This window comes from Populus nigra, chromosome 19 (assembly GCF_951802175.1).
Source record: "Populus nigra chromosome 19, ddPopNigr1.1, whole genome shotgun sequence".
Taxonomy (NCBI): Eukaryota; Viridiplantae; Streptophyta; class Magnoliopsida; order Malpighiales; family Salicaceae; genus Populus; species Populus nigra.
In genome coordinates, this window is record NC_084870.1 from 3,280,092 (window position 1) to 3,296,939 (window position 16,848).

Genomic DNA, 16,848 nt, shown 5'->3' on the forward strand with positions numbered 1-16,848 from the left:
TATATTTTAAAAATATATAACTACGATATGATCATGAGTACCCATCAAGTTGATTTTTATTTTTTTTTTAAATTCAAGAGCGTGTGCAAGGTAAAACTGAATTTTATAGCCATGCTTAAGAACTCCAAGGCGCGGAGCAAAACGACATATTGGTAAGCACAGCAAATCTCCATAACCCGTCACAGGCCGGGTTGGAGCTTAGAAACTCGGGCCCGTACCTTGAAAAATAGAATCCAACTTGACATAAGCCCAGTACGGACGCGAGGATATTTATGAGCGTAAAATATCACACCTACAGAGAGACGTTATACCTTTGCCTTTGTTGCTATCCTTTCTCTTCTTCACTTGTAACTCGCCATCCCAAAAATTAACAGTAAAGAAAGAGAGACGGAGCAGAGAGAGAGAGATCCGACGCGCTTGTTGCAGAAAGGGAGAGAGAAACAGAGAAAGATCAACCATGAGATCTAGCAATCACTTGATAGGGGTACTCAACTTCCTGACCTTTTTGCTATCAATACCCATCCTAGGAGGTGGTATATGGCTAAGCAGCAGAGCCAACAACACAGATTGTCTGAAATTCTTACAGTGGCCATTGATAATAATTGGGATCTCAATCATGGTCGTTTCCTTAGCCGGTTTCGCTGGCGCGTGTTATCGAAACACTTTCTTGATGTGGGCTTACCTATTTGTTATGTTCTTCATCATCGCCGCGCTTTTAGGGTTCATCATCTTTGCCTATGTTGTCACTGATAAAGGGTCGGGCCGCCCACTCACGAATCGTGCGTATTCTGACTATTATCTGCAGGACTATTCAGGGTGGTTGAAGGATCGAGTAGCTAGTGATAGCTACTGGCACAAGATTGGCTCTTGTATACGAGATTCTAAGGTTTGTGGTAAGATGGGGAGAACTAAAAATGGCGTCCCTGAGACTGCAGATACGTTCTTTAGCAGGAAGCTCAGCTCTATTGAGGTATGTGCCTTTTTTGTTTTCCATAATATCTTGAGTTCAAGAAATATCAAATCTATAATTTCTTATCGTGTTCCAAGTCTTGAAAAGTTTTGGGTTTTAGCTAACGATTTGAGCAGAATACTGAACTTGTTTTGCGATTAGAGATGGGTCGGAGTAGAACGACTCAAGATCTTTAGACTCAGTGGCCTCAACTACCAATCAATTAATGGTTGAAACTTGAAAATCTCAAATACAACAATAATAATAAATTATAAAACAAATTATAGTTTCTCTGGTTAATTGATAGAAGATTTTTTTTAACAGTAAATTAAATTTGATTAATATCAAGGAATTAATTTTAGAAAGTCGAAGGATTATTTAACTCGTTTTCCAAAAAAAATGATTAATTTAAAATTTGCATGCAGCATTAAGGAAGCCTATCGTACGGGATAAATAAAGAAGGAGTTCAGATCCTAGATTTGAATTCCGCGTAAATAAACAATAATATTTCTCTTCCCCCCACCATTCCCGCTCCCTCCCCGATAATTTAAGGCTTCTTGATCGAGACTTGTAGTAGTATTTTATTGTGGTTTACAGTTGTTTTTATGAATATTTTTTTATTTGAAAATTTATTAAAATAATATATTTTAATTTTAATCTTACGTTTTAATAATATTTTATTAAAATCATAAAAAAAACGTTAAAAATATCTAAATTTAATATTTTTTAAACAAAAAAATATTTTTAAAAATATAATATTTAGTCAATTATTTTTTAAAATTGTATTGTGCTGGAATCTTCAACTAATTGCCTAATTTGTTTTGAAAAAAAATCCCCCAAATTATTGCTAGTGCGTAGGGACATCGACTGTGAGAGCCACCGGCTATAGCTGTTTCTTATTTGCCACGTAATTGTTTGTCGGCCGTTCGCAGCCCCACCTTTCTTTCTCAGAAAGGAGGTTAGCTTTATCCTTCTACCGTCCAGAGAAAGAAAGTTGAGTAGCTTAGCTTTATTCATACATTGACATAAAAAAGAAGCGATGGGACCTTTTCATTTTTAGTAAGAAAAACCATCATTACAAGATTCGTCTCTCATCCCTCCCTGCCTGCCTGCCGTCTTCTCTCCCTCTCGCTTCCCCATCTGCATGCTGTACTTTAACAATTATAATTAAATTAATTTTATATTTATATATATATATATATATAATTAATTTACTAGTATTTTTGGCACTTGTTTTGCTCATGTATTGTTTAGCTGATTTATATTATTTTTAATAGATTGTTTAGAATATTTATAAATGAATAAATATGGATGTTTATTAAACATAAAAGTGTTTGATTTTCAAATAATTGTGTGTAAATTTCGACAATTATAATTAAAGTAATTTTGGGACATAAATTAAAATGTAACCGTGTAAATGATTTTTAACTCATCTTGAATAAAAGTTAGGGATATATATTGAATTATCTTTCATAATTTAATAATTAATAGCGATGTATAACTCTTAAAAATAATAATTACTAAAAACGTTTTCACTTAGCATTATATTATTGTAAAAAAAATTATTCAAACAGTTTTCTTTTCAATTCTATGTGGCATGAATATAAATTAATATAATTTTACTCAAATTAACTTTTATCTTATATATATATAGCTTTGATACTTAAAACAGGCATCTATGAAGCCTGTTTGGAGCACTAGGATTTGATTATGGATAAGCTCAATTTTTAAAATTTTGAGAACTCTTGTTTGGAAAGCATTCTAATTCAAGAAATTGAAATCATGAACTTCAAAATACTGTACAGAAATCGCAGCTCTACCCAACTATCTCATGTTCACCTTTGTCGTCCCTCCCCTCCTCCTGAACAGTCATCGTCGACACATCCCATTAAACCTAAAAAGATTCATCCTTTATACTCACAATCTACATATCTTGCATATTTTACAGGAAGAACCAAAGATATTAGCCTGATAAAAGAAAAAAACACTGTTGGAAGAATAGTGCCTTTTGTCAGTCTGAGTACGGTATCAAGAGTAGAATCTTAGTGTATTTATTTATTAATTTGTTTAGATGAATATTCTTCTCTTCTCTTTGCATACTTCAAGTTGCAGCTCTTTTCAATATGAAAAGTTACTGCTAGAGAATAAAAGATGAAAGAGATTTGAGAAAGGGGATGCAGAAAGCTGGAATCTTATCTGATTACCCTACTATCTTATATTAAAGATTTGAGAAACTTAATACAGCTTCATTGTTTATATACTATATACTAAAATACATGGTTCATATTAAAAGTGTTTTTTTTTAATTAGTCTTTTTTTTTCCTTTCAATTTCATCTATTATTTTTTCAATCATGTTTGGCAACTCCCGCACTGTGTAATATCAAACCCAAGCTAGACAACAATAGATGAGTTTAGAGGTTTTTTCTTCTCAATTTCATCATTTTATTTTTTAATTTTTTCTTTAGATTTTTTTTAATTGGTCAACTAGATTGCTTTTGAATTGGTCAAGTTGATTAGGTCACATCATAACAACTTCTACATGATTTAATTTTAAAACTGGATTAGACAAGAAGTTAAATCAGGTAGTTTTTTTTTAATCATTTTCTTCTTAATTTTATCCTTAGATTTTTATTGGTTACCTTTAGAATGTCCTTATCAGCTCTCTATTATTGAGTTGCTGAGTTTGTCCCAATCTAATAATTTTTGTCCTAAAAACACCATTATCTAATCCTATCCACCACGAGATCAAGCAAAGAAATAAAACTTAACACCAACCCGTATATAACAAGTGAAAAATCAACTAAACAAACACACACACAAAAAAAGAACTGCACCAATTGGATCCTTTGAATCATAAAGTCAAAATGGCTTCCATTCTTGGGGGGAGGTCGAAGAATATGAAGTTTTAGGGCTTTAGAAATAGAAAAATAAACATGTAAAGTAAAGAAATTCAAGGAAAATAGAAATATACTTGATGTATGGAATGCTTTTTTCAACATTGCGTCAAATTAATGAGCTAATCAAACATTATTTGAACTTGGGTCACGCCATCATCAACAATGTCAGGTTTTAGCATGACGCAAAGTTGTAGAACTGTCATCCAATTTTCCATCGCTGCAGACATGAAAAAAGAAAAATTCAACAATCTTCAAAATATAGTAAACAACCCACTGTGTATGGTATATTCTCCTCTCTCTTGTATTTATTGTATAAATTCATAACAGATTTGCTTTTGGTTTGTTCTGTAGTCTGGTTGTTGCAAGCCCCCTACAGAATGCGGCTTCACTTATGTGAACGAGACTTTGTGGTCATCATCTGGAGGGGCTGTTTACAGCACTGACTGTAACACCTGGAACAACGATCAACAGCAACTGTGCTATTCCTGCAATTCTTGCAAAGCTGGTTTGCTAGCCAACCTGAGGAAGAGTTGGAGGAAGGTCTCGGTCATTAACATCGTCATATTAATCATTCTAGTGATTGCCTATGTGGTTGGCTGTGCAGCCTTCAGGAATAATCGCCGGATCGATAACGATGAACCCTACGGGGAAGCAAGGATGACCAAGTCTCAGCCTAGCAGAATCCATCTTTAATCAAGTGAAGCTCGATTGGTTAGATTTCCTTTCCATGTAAAAATTATGGTTTTGGTGTTATCATGTAAAACTTGAAGCTTGGTTGGATTTCCTTTCTATCATCATATCAGGGATGTAAAAATTATGGTTTTGCTATATTATTAAATAAAAACTTGTTTCTTCTAGCCAGGGGAAGAGCGGCGTTTCTTTCTCTTTTACTCATCATCATTTGTAAGATCGCTGTGTGCGCTTCTTTTGAAATTACTAGTAAAATTAAAACATACTCTAAATGTTATGGGGGAATCACTCTTCCCTCACACACATTTCACTGTGCATTACAACAGTAATCCACAATGATTTTTCTTTTTTTTTTTTTTTTCACTTTTCTCTTTTTTTTTGTTTTTTTTTCAATTTTTTTTTTCAAAATTACTTTTGTTTTTTCAATTTTCCTAATTTTTCTTTTTTTTCATTTATTTTTTCTTTTGTTTTTTTTAAAATTATTTTTGTTAATTTTACTTTTTAAATATTGACCTGGTTAAAATTTTTGTTTTGTAATTTTTTTCTTGAAAATACTGTGAATTGCTGGATGTTTTTTCACATAGTTTTTCTATTTTATTTTTCAAAATTATATTTTTTGATTTTTTTTAATATGAAGCTGATTGATAATTTAGTTTTGTAATTTTTTTTTAAAAAAACAATGTTTATTGTTACAGTGTTTCTTCACATGGTTTTTTTTATTGTTTTCTCTGAAATTATCTTTTTTTTAATTTTATTTTTTAATATTGATTTGGTTAAAAATTACAGTTATAATATGTGAGGAAAGCACTTTAACTTTCCTTGAAAATTACTGTTGGTTGCTACAGTGTTTTTTCCCACATGGTTTTTTTCTGTTTTCGTTATGTTTTTTCCTAAAATTATCTTTGTCAATTTTATTTTTAAAATATTAAGCTGGTTAAGAATTATAATTACAAGTAAATACAAGTTTTTCCTCAAAAAACACTATGGATTGATACAATTTTTCTTCACATAGTTTTTTTCCAGTTTCTTTTGTGTTTTTTTTTTGTAATATTTTTTTCCAAAATTATTTTCATCGATTTTATTTTTTAAATAAAGTTTAATCATGTGGGGAAAGTATTATAGTTTTGCTCATAAAACATTGTGGATTGCTACAGTGTCTCTCCGCATAGTTTTTTTTGTTATAATTTTTTTCAAATTATCTTTTTTCAGTTTTATTTTTTTAATATTGAGTTGTTTTTGAATTACAATTACAAGTCATTACAAATAAGGCTAAATCATGTGGGGAAGCACTGTAGCTTTCATCACAAAACACTGTGAATTGCTACAGTGTTTCCAACATGATTTTTTTCCCTTTTTTGGGTGTTTTTTTTTCTGAAATTATCTATGTTGATTTTTTTTAATATTGAGCCGATTAAGAATTTAGCTTTGTTATTTTTTTCTTTAAAACACTGTGAATTGTTGCAGTGTTTTCCCATGTGATTTTTTTATGATTTTTTCTAAAATTATCTTTGTCGATTTTTTTTTTAATATTGAGTTGGTTAAGAATTATAATTACAATAAAGCTAAATCATATGAGGAAAGCGTCATAGTTTTTCTCACAAAACGCTATGGATTGCTACAAAATTTCTCTAAATAGTTTTTTAGTTTATTTTATTGGAAAAAACGCTATAGTTTTCCTCACAAAACATTGTCAATTACTGCAACATTTTTTCTCATGGGTTTTTTTCCTTCAAAAATTATCTTTGTTGTTTTTTTTTAATATTAAGTTGGTAGAGAATTTAGCTTTGTATTTTTTTTTGCTTTTTATTAACTGAAAAGCTAAATCATATGGCGAAAGCACTGTATCTTTCCTCACAAAACACTGTAGATTGCTACAAATTATTTTGTTCAGTCTCTAAGTTTTTGATCACCAACACAACTTTTTTTTCCGTCATGAAATATTTACTTCATCATATCTTTAATTTCTATTACGTATCTAACGCTGGTTCACAATTATAACACTATTAAGTACATTTATTTTATATACCCGCAGCAGCGTGCGGGCAAGTTATCTCGTCATATTCTAAAGCACATACAATTTACTGGAAGAACACCATTAGTGTTATTGTCTTAGAATTACAATAAAATTTTAATTAGAAAAAAAACAATCGTTCCTAGTTCATCAAATTTTGATTTTGTTTAGTTGGTCATCCACCTTTAGATTCTTTCAACTTGGTCCTTGAAAGTGTTTTTCGTCACCTTTGATTTTTTCTCATGCTCCTTATATCCCATGTTAGCACGTGCCCAAGATGTCAAGGATTGTTTCGGTGTTGCGTTGCGTGTTAATTTTACATGGGAGGAATATTAATTGTTGTGTAAAATAAAATTAAAATAACAAAGATTAAAATTGACATCGACAAAATAAAAGCCTCTTCCCTATTTTTATCATTCTAGAGGCGTGTAAATTTATGCTTTTGTCCCTTGATTTTAATTTTTTTACATTTGATCCCTCATGTTTTTGAATCTTTTTTTTATAGATACCAAAATTTATTTATTTTATATTTCAGTGCACAACTCTTTAATGAAAGAGATAATTGTTGAGAAACTTTAAGGAGAAAAAAAGCTCTCGGATGGCCGAATCTTGATCATATATAACTTTGATTTTTATGTCTTTAGATTTCATCTTGAAGATAGGAGCTTAATGGATGTGGTTTGCAACTTTAATAATAATAAAAAAAATCAAAACTCAAAAAGTTTTTTTTATTTAATTTGATTTTCAGGCTATTAAAATATATTTTATTGTTAGAAATGAGATTATTGAGGGAAATGAAATATTTATATTGCTTTTGAAATAATCCTGATGTGCATAGTTTTTCTATATACATATGAAATATCTATTTTTAAAATTTGAGATAATACAATAAAACATAATATAGTTCATATATTAGAAAGTTTATAAATTCATAACATTTTATATCCTTATTTTACAATATCCTAAATTTTATAATTGATCTTACTCACGCTTTACTCTTTAGACAAAAAAAAATATAATGTTTTAAATCTTTAAATTTTTTTATCTTTAATTTTATCTTTTTCACTCCTTCCTCGCATAACTCGAGCTCGGCTCTATACAAACTTACATGGCATCATTGCAATAATTTCTCCATTACTTCATTCTATGGCATTGAAAACATGAAATGAACAAGAAGAGAGGAGAACTCATTAGCCACATGAGCTGCGCAAGACTTTACTGCAATGAGCAACTCAACTTTTGTGACTGGAATTCTTCCAACACCAACAGACTATAAGATTGGTTTATTTTGAATGTGATTGCTAACAAATGGACGAAATAAACCAACTAGCCAGAGCTTGCAAGTTTATGCAAAATTAGGGTTAATTTGAAAATCAGGTAGAAATTGTTTTTCATTTAAAAATACATCAAAATAATATATATTTTTTATATTTTAAAATTTATGTTGATATCAATATATCAAAAAAATAAAAAAAATAAAAATTTAAAACAAAAAAAATAAAAAATAATTCAACCATAATACCAAATAGAATATTCAACGACAAGCCATGATCTTGTTTTGGTATAATTAGCCCTCGTCTCCTCCTTCACAGCCAACCCCACACAATCTTCTTTTCCTCGTATAGCAACTATTACCACTGATACGCCCTCGTTTCTTCCAAATCAAAACCACATCAGCAATGATGGATTAAAAACATAAATCATAAGCCACTTACTCTTTAACATGAGAGATTAGCAATGTTGATTGGTTAAAATAATTGAACATAGTTTAAAAATCAAGGTTCTCTCTAAGCTTCAAATTGGGTGGGTTTTTTTTCAAGTTTTTGAAAAGAAATTATTTTTTTAAAAAAAAAAAGATTTTAGTGGCATGAAAAAAGAAAAATCATGTCTAAGAAAACTGTAATCTCCACAAGAAGAGAAAAATGGATTAAAAACACAATTTTGATTTGGATTCATATCATTAATAAAAAAGATAAATCATATTTGAAGTATTATTTTAAAAACCGACCCTATGGATTGACCTATAACTTGATTAGCCAAGACCAAGTCGGTTTCAACAAAAATAGAAAAACAGTTGATTCGGTGTGATACGGTAAAAAATCTAAAATTATTCGCAACCCGATCAGCCTAGTAACAAACCCAAGATGATTTTGTATTTTTTATAAAAGTAAAAAAAAAACAAATTAATCTAAGTTAATTCATTATACAAGACTGAGGACTTGCATATTTGAATGAGTTCAAAAATTAGGACTTGAAGAGAAAAACCATGTCTAAAACGTGAAATTTTATTAATTGATCCGTGAGGTATTTTTGATATATTTATGGTTGTTTAGTCATTTTGTTCTATTTAAAAAACTCTGATCAAATATATAGAATGAAATTTTCAAGAAAATAAAAACAGGGTAAAAAATTAAGCTAGCTATAGTATTTTTAATTAAAAAAACATTAATTAAAGAGGAGAATTTATAAGGCCAACTATATTTTTTATACAAAACTTAAATAATTATATTTGTAAAAATATCCATTTTAATGTTCATATTATAATTTTGAAATCTGGTCTGGCTTGACGGGTTAACCCAAGACCCGGCTAATCCAAACCTGAAATCGAGCCAGGTTTAAACTAAAAACACTCAGGGATTTGACCAGGCGAAACCCGGCCTTATTTTTTTTCTAACTGTCTTGCTCTTCATCTTCTCGTGGCTACTGCTATAAACTTCTTGTTACTTGGAGAAGTAGCTGGGGTAAACGCGTGAAGACCAGGTGGTGTAACTTGCTCAACTATCACCGACTCATCGACCCAGCTCGGCCACCCTCCGTGTTCGACCATCTTAACTCAGTCAGTCCCATCATGAGTCAAGAATAAATAGATGTCTGGGCTGAGTTCCTCTACTTCACCGCTCCATCCTCTCTCCATAAGAAGCGACAACTGTGTTTACGCCAGAAGGAGAGACTGCAAAGCTAAAATCAGCAATTCCATGTGGGGTGAGTCTCCAAGTCACCCCGGCTGCATACACTCCAGCCCAACTTGTCCTTGGCTCGCTTGGGTTTTCATGCATTGACAAGTATACTAATCTCCACTCACAATTAAAAACATGAAAACCCAGGCGAGCCAAGGACTGTTTTGGCTTCCCTCTCTTTCTTTACCAAATAATTTCCACTCACAATGGGTTTATCCTTCATTAAAATTCCACCTTTTCCATTCAATAAAGGAACTTGTACAGGTTTAGGAATTTCAAGGGCTGACCTTGATCAAGAGGATCATCTCTTCTTTCTGGCTTCATTTGTGGCTTATGGATCTGGGGATGGTTTTCAATGGGCAACCTTGGAAGTGAAGAGATCTAAGAAGACTTACTTTATTGAGATGCTTTATTTTTTAGTTCATCCGGTTTAATTCGAGTCAACTTATCTGATCCATGATCTAGACCGGGTAACTACCAGTTAAGTTTAAAAACTATGATTTTTTGATTTCTATATAATTAAAATAAAAGATCATAACCAAGTTATTGACAAATTAAAAGCTTTGAAGTGATTAATGATAGAAGACATGATTATTTTTTAATATATTTTTTATATTAAAATAATATATTTTTTAAAAAAATTAAAAACACAATTTTTACTTGATAATAATTAAATAATACTTTAAAAAGCGTGGGGAAAGCACTGTAGCTTCCCCACGTCTTTCACTTATTAATATATTATATTATTGTTATTATTATATTATATTATATAACTGTCGTTTTTTTTTTGTTTTTTTTAATGAAATTTTTTTTTTGATTTAGTTTATTAATATTAAATTTTTTTTATTTAGTTATCAAATTTTTATGATACGGATCCCGGATTTGATAGGTTAACCCGGATTTTTTTTCTTTTTAATTAATTTTTTTTTGTTTAGTTTGTTAATGTTAAATTTCTTTCTATTTAATTATCAGACTTTCATGACACGTATCCTGGGCTTCACGAGTTAACTTGGTTTGATGGGTTAACCCAGTTAATTTTAGGTAAATCCGTCAATTGTTTTTTTCTATTTAGTAATCAAACTTTCATGACGTGAATTCCAGGTTTGACAGGTTAACCTGGTTTGAAAGGTTAACCCAATTAATTCAGATTTTTTTTCTTTTTCTTCATTATTTTTTTCTTCCTGTTGGTTTTTTTTATTTGTTTTTTTTTAAAATTAATATATTTAATTATCATACTTTTATGACATGACCTTATAGCCAGAGCCACATTCAATATTCTTGGGTTCGGTGTTGCAGCCAGGTTCACATAAACTTAAGTCATGCAAGTTTAATGTTATTATTAATATTATAAATATTACTTTTAGATCAGGCGTTACAGTCAAACTCAAGATTCTTGGATATAACTTTACAGAAAAACCCTAAACTTTTAAATTTTAATTTTTTTTTATATTTTTTATGAAAAAAAAATAACCCACGGCATGTTATATAACTAGTATCGTTTAAAGCTCCTTTGCTCATAATAATTACTTGAAATATATTAAAATAATATTTTTTTATTTTAAAAAATTATTTTTTAAATTAATACATTAAAATGATTTAAAATATAAAAATAATTTAATTTTTTACAAATAAAAATACATTAAATTTTATAAAAAATCTATACCGTGGGTTGTTTCTATAGTTAAACACAAATACATTTCAAACCTTACTTTACTTTTCATTTATTATAATTCATTTCATAATAATTTTAACCAATCTCAATTTTCGTAACTTTCTTTTAACTATAACTAAGAATATTATAAAACAATATAAATACTTTCTAAACAATAAACACAAAAACTACCACAACACCAAATAAAGAAACAGTATTTGGCGCTATGATACTCGTAGTTTTCAAATATTTTTCAATTAAAAATATAAGAGTGGGGTTTTTCGTGATTTTTATACATGAACAAATCAAAACTATAATACACCTGAGAAATATCAATTTATTACTTTTTTTATATGAGAGTAAATTGGGGGGAGTCCACAACTTCATATTATTTTCCGAGAGGATGAGTTCAAATCGACAGAACCGAGACATCTCTTCCACCCATCATGAGCAACCAACATAGACAAAACCCAAGTGTTTCATTACAAACCAATACAGCTGCTGAAACTAAATCCTACAAGATCCGAAAAACATCATGGCCGAAGCCAAGCACCTTGTGCATTCATCTGAATCTTAGGCATCAGCAAATCTGTCAAAAAATACCACAGAATACCAAATGAGCAGCAGTCCAAGAATACAGGTAATTCTTCCAGGTAACGTGACCATTGAAAACGTAGATTGAAAATTGTAGTTACCCCAGTTCGGAGAGCTTCAGATGAGCTTCGGAATAATCGGCAAAGAAAGCATCTTCATCCTAAAAAAGTGAAGACGAAAGGACACAGCATTAGCAGAAGCAGAAAACCAGCAATTTTTCAAGCGCCTCAAGCACAACAACAGATGGTATTTTTGGTACATACAGCAGCATATTTGTCAACATATGGGCGGAAGATAGGGTCAGATAGAAGAGCTTTGTCAGATGGCAGTTGTAGAAGCCCTTCCTTCTCCCCACTCAAGAGCTCCCTAACGAAGTTTAGAAACACACAATGTGAGGAAAATGAAACATAAAACAGTGCAAGCATAAATTCAATGTTCGTGCACTGAAAATATGACAGAAAACAAGTGAAGGCTCCGAAGGAAACCAACCAACAGTACTCACTTGAAGTAAGAGTTATCAAAGATGAGAGGGTTAGCAGTCCAGGGCCCCTCAAAACCAGAGCGCTCCTTGTGGCACCTTCCCTGCAATACTCATGCGCCAATAAGTGAAAAAAAGGCAAACAACAAGCACTCAGGTATCATTTCAGGAAACAATTTGAAACTTGGAACGGACCAGGGTGTGGCCCCCAGAGAGAGCTACAATATCCTTATCACTGAGGCCCATGTGGCCGAAGACATCCCTCAAGTGATCAGAACCTGAAAAGGCATTATACAACGAGTCGATGACTTGGAGCTAAAACAATTTCAAATTTTCCTATTGCAGACAAGTTGACAAGGAGCAAACAAACCCTTAGTAGCATCAGGCAGACGGCCTTCTGGAGGTGGCTCAGGCTTGTCCTGAAATCAAGCAGGGCAGCAGAAAATTAATTGATAGAACAAATTGCTAAGACCAAAAACTCTAAAATGTGAGGGACTACAACACCGTTTGATAATCATCACATCAGATAGGAAGATGCTGTATTATCAGAGAACATAGATCTTCAAAGCATAGACAAGGGGAACAATGCTTGTTCATTCTTCACAAAACATAACGCTGTATTATCAGAGAACATGTATCTTCTTAGCACAGACAAGGGGAACAATGCTTGTTCGTTCTTCATAAAACATAACATGCACAAGACATGACAGGACAGCAGGTGAAAATATTAAAAAATTTGCAGCAAGCTTTATCACCAAACGGTAAGGTTTGAGATTTATTCAATAGAGATTCTAGGTCAAGCTTAAAGAACAACAATCAATAAAAAATGGATGAATCCAAAGTTCAACGCTATGAAATAGTTAAAACACCGCTGTTACACATCAGGCCAAAATACTAATCCACCTCCTTGCTCCCTCCCCACCATTTTAATTACTAGGTTGAAGAATGACCATGCAAATTTCAAAAGCAAACACAAGAGCCTGAGGTTAGACCTAACGTGGCAATGACTGCCTAAGAAATCAATGGCGATACAAAAGCAAAGAAGGGTATCAAACAATAAACAAACAAAACAAAACAAACAGAGGAAGAGAAAAGGAAAATTACTGACCTCTCTCCCAGGGTGGAAAGGAACCTCAGGACCACCAGTGATTTCAACACCAACAACACCAGCAAGCTACACCGAAAAGAAACCAATCAAAACACAGTAATTAATTTTTTCTTAAAAAAAAGATAATAAAATGGACAGTACTTGGTAGAAATCGGCATAGGAGAGGATGGGAAACTGCTCCTTGATGGGCTCAAGGAGTCTGACAGCAATGTCGAGACCATTGTTAGCGCCATGTGCCAGCTCTGCCGAGTACCTCATGGTACCAAAGGGCCCACCGGTTTTTGTCTTAACATCGAAGGTTCCAGCTGAGTGCCATCTGAATCATAACCACAACAACCAATCCGATCGGATCAGATCGGATCCAATCAAACATTTACATGGAAAGAGGGAAAAAAAATAAAAAGAGGAAGGGGAAGGGGGAATATACGCTAGACGAAGCATGAGAGGAGCGCAGCTCTTCTCAGCAATCAAGCTTCTCAGCTTCTTCTTGGCCTTTTCAACGGCTTTGATGTACTCTTCGCTTACAGTTGGATAGTTCTTCGTCATTTTTGTTCACTTGTAATTCTACAGCAAAAAAACTAAATATATTTTAGATCGAACACAGTTAGATAAAAACGGGAAGAGAAGAAGAAGAAGAAGAAGATAGAACCCAAAACAGACCGCAGAAAGTAGAGGATGCAGATGGAAACCCTAGCACGAGGCAGGCACAAGTCAAGCACAGGCTCTTCCTAAATGATAATGATATTTTTTTATACAGACGGATGCAAATGGGTGGACCTGATACAAGAGAGATGAGAATGTTCTAGTAGCTTAACTCCAGCCGTTGGATTTAGTTCATCTTGGGGCCGTTATTGATTTTGAAAACGGACGGATGGGATTGGATTCTTGGTTAGTTGTTGACTAATACATTTACGGTTTCCCCACTGGGGTAGGTGAGGCGGAACAGGGGTTGGAAAATGAAAACCAAAATGGAAAGGAGCGAGTAAAATTACGACAAAAACTAAAAGTATCAGTAGCAAAAAATATTGTGTACTCTCTCACAATTTATGTAGCTCGGAGTAGTGTATCTTTTGATAACTTTTATTTTGGTGCTTAAATTTTTATTTTATACAATCTTTAGCTCTTTTGAACCCAAAGTAGCCTTCAATTACATATTTTTTTTTTAGGAAGGAGTATTAAATTGTAAGCTAAGAGTCTAAAGTAAAAATCCTCGGTAAGATGAAGGTGAGTTGAAAGTTTTATTGAAATATTTGTTTTAATTCCCTATAGTTTTTACATATTAAATGACTAGTCTCTTGAATTTTAAGACAATATATTTTGATACTTAACTTTATATATATATTTTTTTAGCTTTAAATATTAGGAGGAGAGGGAGGGAGTTGCTGAATTCCAGCTTAGAGAGAAAAAATGGTTGTTCAGGAAGATTATGACCACCAAAATAGTTGATTTTAATGTTAAAAAATTTTATTTGATGAGAGCGATTACGTTAAGGTGTTTTTTTACCTTAAAAACACATAAAACAACATATCTGAGCTAGGGAAGAATTTTTGTTTCAAGTGAATTTCGAGTTTTGGGGCAGTTTGCGGCTTTTTGATGGCCATATATCGATTTAACAAGGTTTCTATGGTGTTTTCTAGGCATTTTGAGTAAAAAAAATGAGTTGAAAATGGGATTTTAGGTGAAAAAAATAAAGGATCTTGTTTTTCTGGCTACTACAATAACCGAATTATGAGTTCCCAAATGATGTGTCATCTGTTGACACAGGTGACACGTCATTTTTTTAACTATTTAGGGTAAATGACGTGTTGTCTACCCCATTAAACTTAAAAATAAAAAATAAAGGGAGGCGTTGGGCCTGATTCTTTTTTTTTTAGTTTTTTTTTTTAAATAACACATTATTTGTGCATATTTTTTCAAATAAATTTTTGGTTTATATTTTAATTAGATTGTGATTATTTTTAAATGATATTAGATATGTTTAATTTTTAGAGAGGTATGTATGATTCATTTGTGATTTTTTCTTAATTTTATATAGATTAAATTTATTTATTTTTAATATTGATTTTTTTATAAGATTTTCCATATGTATATATAGCCTTGCATTGTTTTTTTTTAATTATTATTCAATAAATTTTATGTGTTATGTGCAACCTTGTATTGTTGTTTTTATAATTATTATTCAATAAATTTTATGTGTGTGTCAGTTTCTATTAAAAAATTTATGCGTTTTTCTATTACAAATTTATTTCGATAGAGGAATTCATTAAACATAACCAAATAAATTACCCATGTTGTGATGTTAGATATCTTAATTTTCATTTTTCACTTGGTTTTCTCAATTTCATTTTTGTTTATTATTGATATTTTTGTTCATCACTTTACACGATGGTTATTGAGTTGTTTAATTAGATGCACGCATAATTGTTTTCGATTTACATTAAGGAGTTCTTTTGCTATATATATAATTTGGTGGAGGAAACTATTTGGTCAATGTTTGCGTAAGAAAGTTTAAAGGTTTTTGGTGCTCTTACATTGCTTTCTCTTGAAGGAAAAATTTACCTTCCAAGGTGAGTATTTGAGATATGTACCATATTCATTTTATACATTTGATCCAGACATATAAAAGGATATATAAAATATTTTTGCACCCATTTAACTAAGTTACTCAAGTCTTTGTAATAATAAAGAGACGACAAGAATTTGTTACTTTTTACTTGCTAACAGTTGCTGAGAGTTGCTGAGAGTTCATTTCTCACCTAAAAATTGGGCTTCATATTCTTTTTGTTCATCATGCCACCTTTTGTTTTGAGTTGCTCAAACAATGTTTATGTTAAATTGATGTCTCTTTACATTTTACAATTTGATTCTTATATGAAATCCAAGACAATTTGAGAAAGGTTTTTGCATGTTATTTATTTGTTGCTTGAAAGCCAAATCATATACCTTTTAATGCTACTAGCTCTTGATTACATGCTTAGAAAACATTTTTTTTTCCTTTCAATTGTCTCACAATTAAAAGCAACGCATGTTTTCAGAAGTAGCTCGCAACAACATACAAACAATCTATCTAGTGGGAACCGAAATGGAAAGGAGCTAGTAAAATTAACAGTAAACTATTCATTTCAAATATTATTTTTTTGCTTTTGCTTTTAAAAAAAATTGTTTCTCTTATTTTATATTTTAATATTTAGTTTATTAGATATTAAACTTCATGATCTATTATCATTTACTCTATACGTAATTAACGGTCTTATAACTTTATAATTTATAAAATCTTAGAGATTTTATTAGCATCTAGAAAAAATCAAAACAATATCTTATATGTTTGGGATGTGATTCATAAACGTTGCCACCTAACTAGAAAAAAGAAATGGAAAGTTCAAATTACCTCCTACATATTAATAACAAATTTTAAAAAAGTAAGTTATTGTAAACCATTGTGACCTAGGACACAAAACACTATAAATTAGAAGAGTGAAATAAAATTTTTATCCTTCTAAAAAAATTAACAA

At 31.3% G+C, this 16,848-nt stretch overlaps 2 protein-coding genes across 3 annotated transcripts; one reads left to right on the forward strand and one right to left on the reverse strand.

Annotated features, from left to right (window-relative positions):
* Nucleotides 1-288: 288 nt before the first annotated feature.
* Nucleotides 289-4,704, forward strand: LOC133680242 (tetraspanin-3-like). The gene is made up of 2 exons (XM_062103052.1): nucleotides 289-970; nucleotides 4,199-4,704. The coding sequence occupies exons 1-2, from the start codon at nucleotides 458-460 to the stop codon at nucleotides 4,538-4,540; spliced, it is 855 nt and encodes a 284-aa protein (XP_061959036.1). The 5' UTR covers nucleotides 289-457; the 3' UTR covers nucleotides 4,541-4,704.
* A 6,769-nt stretch (nucleotides 4,705-11,473) lies between these two features.
* Nucleotides 11,474-14,145, reverse strand: LOC133680243 (L-ascorbate peroxidase, cytosolic-like). Of its 2 annotated transcripts, none has more exons than XM_062103053.1 (10): nucleotides 13,997-14,145; nucleotides 13,764-13,900; nucleotides 13,478-13,652; nucleotides 13,337-13,402; nucleotides 12,599-12,647; nucleotides 12,424-12,506; nucleotides 12,253-12,332; nucleotides 12,014-12,116; nucleotides 11,852-11,910; nucleotides 11,474-11,745 (listed from the first exon to the last, which is right to left on the reverse strand). In XM_062103053.1, exons 2-10 carry the CDS (start codon nucleotides 13,880-13,882, stop codon nucleotides 11,730-11,732), a joined length of 750 nt encoding a protein of 249 aa, XP_061959037.1. In that variant the 5' UTR covers nucleotides 13,883-13,900; nucleotides 13,997-14,145; the 3' UTR covers nucleotides 11,474-11,729. The 2 variants fall into 2 exon arrangements, with proteins under 2 accessions (XP_061959037.1, XP_061959038.1); XM_062103054.1 differs by having other exon boundaries at nucleotides 13,764-13,914; nucleotides 13,997-14,121.
* Between the last annotated feature and the right edge of the window lie 2,703 nt (nucleotides 14,146-16,848).